At 35.6% G+C, this 10,461-nt stretch overlaps 1 protein-coding gene across 1 annotated transcript; it reads right to left on the reverse strand.

Annotated features, from left to right (window-relative positions):
• Window positions 1–2,748: 2,748 nt before the first annotated feature.
• Window positions 2,749–8,972, reverse strand: LOC127852825 (tripartite motif-containing protein 2-like). The gene is made up of 2 exons (XM_052386813.1): window positions 8,571–8,972; window positions 2,749–5,258 (listed from the first exon to the last, which is right to left on the reverse strand). Exons 1-2 carry the CDS (start codon window positions 8,692–8,694, stop codon window positions 4,228–4,230), a joined length of 1,155 nt encoding a protein of 384 aa, XP_052242773.1. The 5' UTR covers window positions 8,695–8,972; the 3' UTR covers window positions 2,749–4,227.
• Window positions 8,973–10,461: the final 1,489 nt, after the last annotated feature.

Consider the following 10,461-nt stretch of genomic DNA (forward strand, 5'->3'; position numbering starts at 1 on the left):
ACCCGACGAACACGTTGCATCGATTGACAGTTCTGTTACGTTCCGCCTTCTAACGTTGATCTTCAAAACTCTGACGTCATAATTGCTCTTAATGTCGCTCTCTTATCGCTCAGAATTACGCATAAACGTATTTAAGCCGTGCTCTGTGATAAATGGGTTTAATGCATGTGTGTACAGTGTCGTCCCAGATTAGCCTGTGCAGTTCGCACAGGCTCATCGGGGACGACACTTTCCGCCTAAACTTGATTTTTTTCTAAGAAGAGACTTTCTTGAAATGAAAAATATCATAAAAGCGGAAAGGGTCGTCCCTGATTACCATGTGCAGACTGCCCAGGCTAATCTATGACACTTTACGCACACGCATTAAACCCACTTTTCACAGAGCACGACCCATATGTATTTGTGAAATAGTTTAATTATTTCCATGAAAACATATTGTGAATGCATGAGATATCTCAAGTCTACAGAATCCAGTTAGTGTCAAATTGAATATCGTAAGTCGCCCGAGATAGGCACGAGATATTCAAAACGACACTCTAAGCGAGTCTCTATACTGCAATGCGTTATACGACAATTCACAAAAAAAAAAACAATATATTAAAAGCGTCACACGACCATGACATTGTTATACATGTATTATATCTCGCAAATATGATACCTTACCCGCATCCGCACGACAATCAACGGAAACGAAAAATTGAAACGTCACAAACGACAAAGCCAACGGCACGCGATATTTGCGATATTGGAGCTATCCTACTCACCCCGGCGTCGGCGTGAGCGTTGGACAATGTTAAAGTTTGCGTACCACCTCAAATATTGTCAATGTCCCTTGACATATTGCTTTTATATTTTGCATACTTATTTACCAACATGGCGCCAACCTATAAAAAAGAGCAGACAACTGTATCAAGCATTATGTAAGAATTATAGCCCTTTTTCCACTTAAAATATGCATATTATTGATAAATCTATGTTAAAATTTGCGTACCACCTCAAATATTGGCTATGTACGTTGTCATATTGCTTTTATATTTTGCATATTTCTTTACCAACATGACCCCAATCTAAAAACAAGAGCAGACAACTGTATCAAGTATTTTGTAGGGATTATGGTCCTTTTTTCACTTAGAAAATTGAAAAATTGATTAAGTTTTGTGTTTAGCTCCACTTTATACCTAAAGTATCAAAGCCTTTGCTTTCATACTTGCAACACTTACTAACTATAATAAGGGGACTGTGAAGGCAAAGTTATGTTACTCTGACTGGCATTTTGACAGAATTATGGCCCCTTTCATACTTAGATAATTGAACATTTGGCTAAGTTTTGTGTGTTGGTCCATTTTACTCCTAAAGTATCATAGCTATAATTGCTTTCAGACTTGGAACACTCGCTAACTATCATAAGGGGACTGTACAGGAAAAGTTGCTCTTATTGGCATAATAACGGAATTATGACCTTTTTTTTACTTAGTCACTTTCAATATTTAATTAAATTTTGTGTTTAGATCCACTTTACTTCTATAGTATGAAGGCTATTGCTTACAAACTTCAAATACTTTCTTATTATCATGAAGGTACTGTACCTGGCAAGTTGAATTTGACCTTGACCTTTGAATGACCTTGACTCTAAAGGTCAAATTAATAAATTTTGCTTTAATTGCCATAACTTTTTTATTTATGATCAGATTTGATTCATACTTTAACAAAACAACACTTACCTGACATACCACAATTGACTCCACCCAAACCATCCCACATCCCCACCCGAGAATCCCCCCCCCCCCCCCCCAAAAAAAAAAAGAACAGCAAACAAACAACAACATTTGTTTTTCCTTTTTTCTTATATTTGAAAGATAATCTAATAAACATTGTACAAAAACATAAATATTAATTTATTTCATTTTTGAAGGACCACCCCGCCCAAGCTATTGCTATCAAACATGAATTTAAATCTAATTACTTTGTTTTTGTCCTTACACATGTTCAATAGATTGTGGAAAATATACTTGAACTCAGAATCGTCTATAAAGTACAACTTCTTTAAAACATAAGCGATCAATTTGTTTCAATTATGGTCCTCTTCCACTTAGAATATGACTATATTACCTTGACCTTATTGAATATGACCAATTTCCCCATGATGGCTTACGTTCTACTGTCAAGCACTCGAATAGTCGAGCGCGCCGTCTTCTGACAGCTCTTGTTTTAAATAGTATTCTTGTGTTTTTTTTTACTGGAGATTTTTAGGTCAAATGTTTAAATTTATCAATATAAAGCATTTAATGACATGCTTCAATACATGCCAAAATCTTTTAAACGACCCCTTTAAACTCACTTCCGGTCATCTGGACAAAATCTTGCTCATGGATTTGTGTCATTTTTTATTTTGCTTTAAAACGATTTGATTTTAGTTGACTGCAGTAAACACGTATTAACAACGATATTAATAATATAAAAATAGCAGAAAAAAACGGCGCGAAATAAATAACATCATTGCGTGAACAAGTGCTATTTTAACAGCTCTCAATGGTTATTGCGTCTTAAAAATATATATTGAATCACAATTTAACAACAACAAAAAAACATCCAAGCTTTTTTGTTTCGCCAACATGCAAAAACAAGATATCAATAAGAAATATGTATATCAGCATTGATATCAATTGAAACGTGAACGTGAATCAATACGCTTAATCTCGGCTATCATTCATAACCTTCACCTATAGTATTTAGATCAACGTACATGGCAATTCGTTATCAACATTTTATTATATAACCGTTGAAACGTCCATATTTATGCTACAACACAACCAAAAGCCCATAAGCAACATCATTCGAATACATAAATATGTGTTTCCGATTATCTCGTGGAGCGATTACACAATCAGTCAAGAGTTTTATTTTTAATTTAACTTGCATTTGTATCAAATGACATGACCTTGGTCAGTTGTACTGATCAAGAGTCCTTGTGAATAGAAATATAAACAGTCCAAATACTTTTCCTTTAATTTCTTTTATTATGCAATAGTAGCAATAATCTTCTACCGAAACACGTTATATCCAATTACTAGAATATATTCTGTGAGGCGATCAAGGATCATCGTACGACAAATTTAACCCATTTTAGCCAAGTGGACTCTCCCATCCTTCTAAACTGGATCAACTTATTTCCAAAATTAGAGGTGTCTAGTATATTTATTTCTATATTTAGAATATTTCTTACAGAAATTCCTGTAAGCAAACAGCGCAGACCCGATGAGACGCCGCATCATGCGGCGTCTCATCAGGGTCTACGCTGTTTGCCAAGGCCTTTTTTCTAGACGCTTGGCATAAATGGGTTAACTGACGACTGCTTTGTAGCGCACAACAACCCGAAAACTATGTGTGAAGACAGGACCGACTTAAAGGGGCATTTTCACGTTTTGGTAAATTGACAAAATTAAAAAATAATTTTTCAAATTCGCAAATTTTCGTTGTAGTTATGATTTTTGTGAGGTAACAGTAGTACTGAAAATTATTCATGTTCTAAAATATCCTTTATATGCATCTTTTGACGATTTAAAAACCTGAAAATTATAAAGCGTTGCAACGCGAAACAATTGAATAATTTTGAAAGATCTCTTGTTAGCTTTATATTTTGGGACATAACGAGGATTGCTTATATAAAGTATAACATAAATCAATCAATGTATGCGCACGAATGGTCGAGTGGTCAAAGCGATAGTCTTTTACTCTAGGGGTCAGTGGTTCGAGCCCAGTTGAGGGTTACTTTTTTCTTTCTTTAATTATATTCTGGTTTTCTTTAGATCCAATGTTTACATTTATCAATATAAAGCATTTAATGACAAACTTCAATACATGCCAAATCCGTGAAAAGGCCCCTTTAAGATCGAACAATTAGGCTACCGTAGCTTTGATACTTGATTAATTTACGTCACGGAAACCAGTCTATTGATCGCTAATCAAAAATTATCTACGCTATACAAGGTCAAAAATTCGTACCAGAAGACCGAGTTTCCATATTTATCAATGGCGCGGACGACTGTCATCACTGTATTTGCTTTATTCGATATCTGATGAAACAAAATTTAAACAGGCCTATCTATATTTGACAACATGATGACTGCTTGCTCCCTTATTTAGAGGGGTGAACATTATGATTTGGCAAAAAAAAGATCATACAAGTTAAATTATTATACGTCTATTCGCACAGCCAGTCGTTATAAACTATACACACGTCACTGTTGTAGGGCTGTGATGTCTAAGTTTGAACACCTTAATCTCGCACGCTTTCAGATGGCCAGAGGACACGTAAAGGTTCATGTCCGGACTGAGCGCCAGTCCCTTAGGGTGCACCACCCCGAGACTGCCGTCAACCACATGACACATAAACACGCCATCTGGCGTGAACATCGACACGCGGCTGTTGTAGTGGTCCGCCACTATCACGTGACCCAGCGGGTCCGAGCAGACGCCATACGGGCTCTTCAACTCTCCGTCTCTTTTACCGAACTTTCCGATTGATCTTGTGTATGTCCCGTTTTTGTCAAATATTTTCACGCAATGATTACCGGAGTCCGAAACGTAAATATCGCCTTTGATAGAAACGCACACGTACCGCGGAGAATCGAATAGCTGCTCTTTGATTTTACTGTTGCCGATGTATTTTATAAACTTTCCGTTGGAGTCGTGAATAGACACGAGGTTCGCAACTGAGTCTGTTACGATGAAATTTCCAGCCTTATCCACGCAAACACCGGACGGAGACTGGAAGAAACCGGCCCCGAAAGACCATTTAATATCTCCTTCCGTTGAAATAATCAGCACCAGACGTCGACGACGTGACGTCAGCGCAATGTCCTTGACCGACGTCAAGCAGGTTGCCCATGGCTCGCAGATTTCTTCGCAACTGTACACAGCAGACGTATCGCCATCCCGCGTGCAGTTTTGAATTCTAGCATTGATCATGTCCGTTACTAGCATGTTGCCACCAGAAATGTACGTGATGCACGTGGCGTCTTGGAACTCCCCGACGTTTGACCCCTTTTTGCCGAAAGTCACGTGTAGTGGTTCGCAAGCGTTTACGTAGCGCTTCACGGTGCCCATGCAATCGCAGACGACGACGTTCCCGTTACCGTTGGCGGCGCCGTTCTCGACACTTTCATCGTCATCATCATGAATGGTTTCCAGAGATTTGATTAGCTTCGCACAATTACGGTTGATGTAGCTGATGTTAGTCAACGGTTTTCTGTTTTCCTCTGAAACAAATCATTTAATAATAAATACTAATTGCGAGATCAATGTTGATAAATTTAATTGGTTCAAGGGGCCTTTTCACGTTTTGGTAAAATGACAAAATAAAAAAAAGTTGTTTCAGAATCGCACATTTTCGTTTCAGTTATAATATTTGTGAGGAAACCTTAACTGAACATTAACCATGCTCTAAAATATCCATTATATGCATCTTTTGACGATTTAAAAACCTGAAAATTATAAAGCGTTGCAACGCGAAACGATTGAATAATTTGGAGAGTTCTGTTTGCGTCGTTATATTTTGTGTATAAACGAGGATTGCCTCTATAAAGTATAAAATACATCCCTCATATTAGCACGGATGGCCGAGTGGTCTTAGCGGTAGACTTTTACTCCAAGAATCCAGGGGTCAGTAGTTCGAGCCCAGTTGAGAGTTACTTTTTGTTTTTCTTTTTTAATTTTAATGTTTTTTTACTGAAGCTTTTTAGACCAAATGTTTACATTTACTTATATAAAGCATTTAATGACAAACTTCATCACATGCCAAAATCTGTGAAAAGGCCCCTTAAAAATATGTGTTTACGTGTGTGTGCATTATTTAACCACGTTTTTGCTGTTAGTATTTATTAAGAGAGTTTGTTTGCGAAGGCAAATTTTATTTTGAATTGCCGCTGAGGCACTTTAATCACTTTTCAGCTTCAAAACACGTTTTCTTCACTAAAGGCTTAAGTCAATGTTTTGATTATCATGCATTCAACATTATCTGGTCAAGGTGCAATGTGTGCTGATACTGTCTTTAAATAACTACTTAAAGTCAACATGAGTCATCTTTTGACGTAAACTGTTGATTACGTTGACATTGACATTGAGAGAATCAGTAATTATTTGAACAATGTCCGTCAATTGCCGTGTATAATAAGCTGACTATACATTTTTGTGAAACTAAATCAAATTGATCAGAAATAGCCAAACTCTTGACATAAACTGCTATGGTCAAGTAACTCAATACAAAAAATAATAAATAAGTATCGAGGACATTGAAGTAACCTTGATCAGTGCTTGTTATTGAAAATATGACTTGATGTGTTATAAAGAAAACAAATGGTAGGTTGTTGTTTTTGTTTTTTGTTGGTGTGGGGGGGGGGGGGGGGGAATCAACTTTTTCATCCAACGTACAAGTGCACGTTGACGCTCTTTCCTTGGTCAGTGTCATTCTGTTTGGTTAAACCCATTTATGCTAGTGGACTCTCCCATCCTTCTAAATTGGAACAATTTATTTCCAAAATTAGGGATGTCTAATATATTTTAATATATTTATTTCTGTTTTTAGAATATTTCTTACAGAAATTCCTTTAAGCAAACAGCGCAGACCCTGATTTGGCGTCTCATCTGGGTCTACGCTGTTTGCCAATGCCTTTTTCTAGACGTTAGGCATTAATAGGCTAAAGGGACATTTTGACGTTTTAGTAAATTGACAAAATTAAAAAATGTTTCAGATTTGCAAATGTTCGTTTAACTCATCATATTTGCGTGGAAATAGTTATGCTTAACATTTACCCTGGTCTAGAATATTCATAATAGTCATCTTTTGACGATTTAAAAACCTGAAAATTATAAAGCGTCACTTTTAACACTTCTACCCCAGGATTAAAACACAATCAGCAAGAAACACACACTTAGCTAATCAGTTTTAAATACAGTTTACATTCTTTTTTATTAACAGGTGCATAATGAGGTTGCATTATGCAAGGAAATGAACGCTGTACCACTGCACCACACAGGCTTTTGAATCTCTAATGTAGATACAACTCTACATCGGTAATAAACGTTGCTAAATTATCGATGAAAAACGCTACAAACGCGTAACTTTCACGATATCGATTAATGATCAGCAATGAAAGATTTTTTAACCCATTTATGCCTAGCGGACTCTCTCATCCTTCTGAATTGGATCAATTTATTTCCAAAATAAGAGATGTCTAGTATATTTATTTCTGTTTAGAATATTTCTTATAGAAATTTCTTTGAGCAAAAAGCGCAGACCCAGATAAGACGCCGCATATTATTTTTAATATATGACAAGTTTCAAAATAAAATAAACAAATGAAGTGATAAAACAAGAAATACTATTTCGACTTAATAACACACTTCTCTCACTCCATATTTTACATGACGAAACATGTCGAACAACATTTTGAAGATTTAATTTGATCTACTGGAGAAGTTGATAAAAATATGAAATAACAAAAAATATGCTCCGTTTTAAAGTAAAGTTTACATATATTTCTTTTTTAATAAAACCGCATAATCATAACAATGTTGTAAATACCAACCGTAAAACATAGGAAACAGTTATTGGTTTAACCCATGTATGCCTAGCGTCTAGAAAAAGGCCTTGGCAAACAGCGTAGACCGAAATGAGACGCCGCATGATGCGGCGTCTCATCAGGGTCTGCGCTGTTTGCTTAAAAAAAATCTATAAGAAATATTCTAAATGTAGAAATAAGTATACAAGACATCCCTAATTTTTGAAATAAATTGATCCAATTTAGAAGGATGGGAGAGTCCACTAGGCATAAATGGGTTAAGTTAGACAATTTCAACGTATTTGCAGTTCCTCAATTTGGAAATTGCACGCATATCGAATGACTTGTAAAGATGCAGCTGCATTTATAATCAAAATTAATCTATGTAAAACGTGCGGTTGGTCACGTTTGTTTAATTTGTGTATTTCCACTGTATAATTAACATTTTAACCCTAAATCTCTGAACAATGAATTTCTTGTAAAGTGCACATATCGACATTGAACATACCAAATAGTACAACGGTACGTTCAATGATTATTTACATTTAATAATTGTATAGGTTTTTATCCGTAAATGCAATAAATATACTTTTTTTTGAAAAACTTAAGATGGGATAAAATCCTACCATTTGAGCTCATGATGCCCAATTTAAAACAAACTCAATCCAAATTTAAAAAAGCGAAACTTTTAACCCATTTATGCCTATCGTGTAGAAAATAGGCCTCAGCAAACAGCGTAAACCCATATTAGACGCCGCATAATGCGGCGTCTTATCAGGATCTGCGGCGACTCATCAGGCTTCGAGCTGTTTGCTTAAAGGAATTTCCGTAAGAAATATTTTAAATATAGAAATAAATATACTAGACATCCCTAATTTTGGAAATAAATTAATCCAACTTAGAAGTATGGGAGAGTCAACTAGGCATAAATGGGTTGGACAAAGCGAACATTTTAAGTACAACTGTCAGTTACATGACTTTTGGCCCCTGAACGACAACATTTGCTTCTACCTTTGCGTTCCGGTGTGTCCCGTTCCTCCACTGGTAGTTGTATTCCGAACTTGGTATGAAGCTCAGCAATGTCCGCGAACGTAACTCGACGTGCACGTTGCCAAGCTTGACCGTTTACTGACATGTCGCCTTCTGATGTCGATCTACGACGCTCTGACGTCAATTTTTCAGTTTGAGTCTTTTTCTTTTTCTCTTTCAGTAAAACTGATTTAAATTTCTGCAACGCTGCAAACGAAATTGTTAAGTTATATCCCGTGCAATATTATATTTATGAATGAATTATCCAAAGTCTCGTTACTTTACTCAAACGAAAATTTCATATGACTTTTTTTTTCAAACGCATCACACTCGTCAATCATCAATTGTTTAACGCCAAACAGTGGCTGTTGATTGACATTATAACGCACTCTGCTTAGGGCATACATATCTTCTGCGGGTAAGGGTATTTAAAACTATCTTGAATGAAAATGTTACAAGGCAAACAATGTTCATTAATACTTAAACCACTTCTGTTAAAGGTGCTTTATTAAATACGGTAAATGTTAGACATTTTTTTAACGAATGTTAACTATGTTAAATACTATCTGATGTACACATAAACTAAAGCGAGCATAAAAATGTGTTTGCTTGTTTTCAACAAAACTTCAAGCACGGATAAGTTGTGACATATATATATATATATATATATATATATATATATATATATATATATATATATATATATATATATATATATATATATATATATAGGTGGATACAATATACCATACTTAGCCGTACATTCGGTTCGTATGTTAAACTCTTTGATTTCTGCTTATTAAATGATGATATGAAATATATTAGTATGTGACAATTAAAATGCAAAAAGGACGCTTCGAAAAATGTTCAAAGAGTTAAGAACGCTACCAAAAAATATCCACATAATTAAAAACTAAACGCAAATAAATTTAACGCTAAAAATCTACAGAACAAATGGCTCTACGCAAAATATCCACCGTGGTATGGACTTACATCGAATTTACGGAATTAACTTAGCATTTATTAACCTTACTACGTGACTAAGTATCTGTTGAGCTGGTTCGAATACACGTGTACCCTGGTGAATTGCACTACCTTGCGGATAAAACCATAAAAGATGAGTGGTACTATAAACGGTACTTGATGAATTCAATCCCCAAATAAGTGACAGTTTAAATCTAGCTTGCTTACTACCCAGATTCTGGACATCTCGGTGCATCCTAAATATCCAAAGAACGTCCTGTACATTTCAGATAAACACACCATACTATTGAAGTGGCTAAAGGACACACAACATCTACTGAAGACATGATCATGGGGTGAAGCATCTAATAACAATATTCGTGAGTCATATAATGTTTGATATTTTCCTAATTAAATTATTTACCTTTAATTATTTGGGCACAGGTTTGTGGGTATGGAGTTTTATTTCGACCCCACCTAATTTCAACCCTGTGCTCGCATCTAGGTGAAATGAATAAGTGAATTAATCGTGGCAACTACACAGCGTAATTTATACATTTTGCAGTTCTTAAAAGTTTTAAAGGAATTGTAATTCCCCATTTGCAAAATAACCACTGACGTCGAAGATCGCTTGAAAAGTGGAGTATGTCTTCCGTCACAAAGACTAAATAAATGCTTTTTTGGTACCTGTGTCCACTTCCCAATTCCTATTAGAAAGCCAATAATTAACATAAGGAATCCTTACTAAAATGTGTCGTGTCTAGAGTCTTAAAAAATAACACAAGAAAATATTAATGCCGAATAATATCAGACGCATACATGGCTATGAGACTACTGTTTTTTTGTCACGCTAATATGTTCTTGACAAAGTTAAATATGCAACGTGTAAATGCTTCAGGAAATATAACTG

Source organism: Dreissena polymorpha, chromosome 12 (assembly GCF_020536995.1).
Source record: "Dreissena polymorpha isolate Duluth1 chromosome 12, UMN_Dpol_1.0, whole genome shotgun sequence".
NCBI classification, from domain to species: domain Eukaryota; kingdom Metazoa; phylum Mollusca; class Bivalvia; order Myida; family Dreissenidae; genus Dreissena; species Dreissena polymorpha.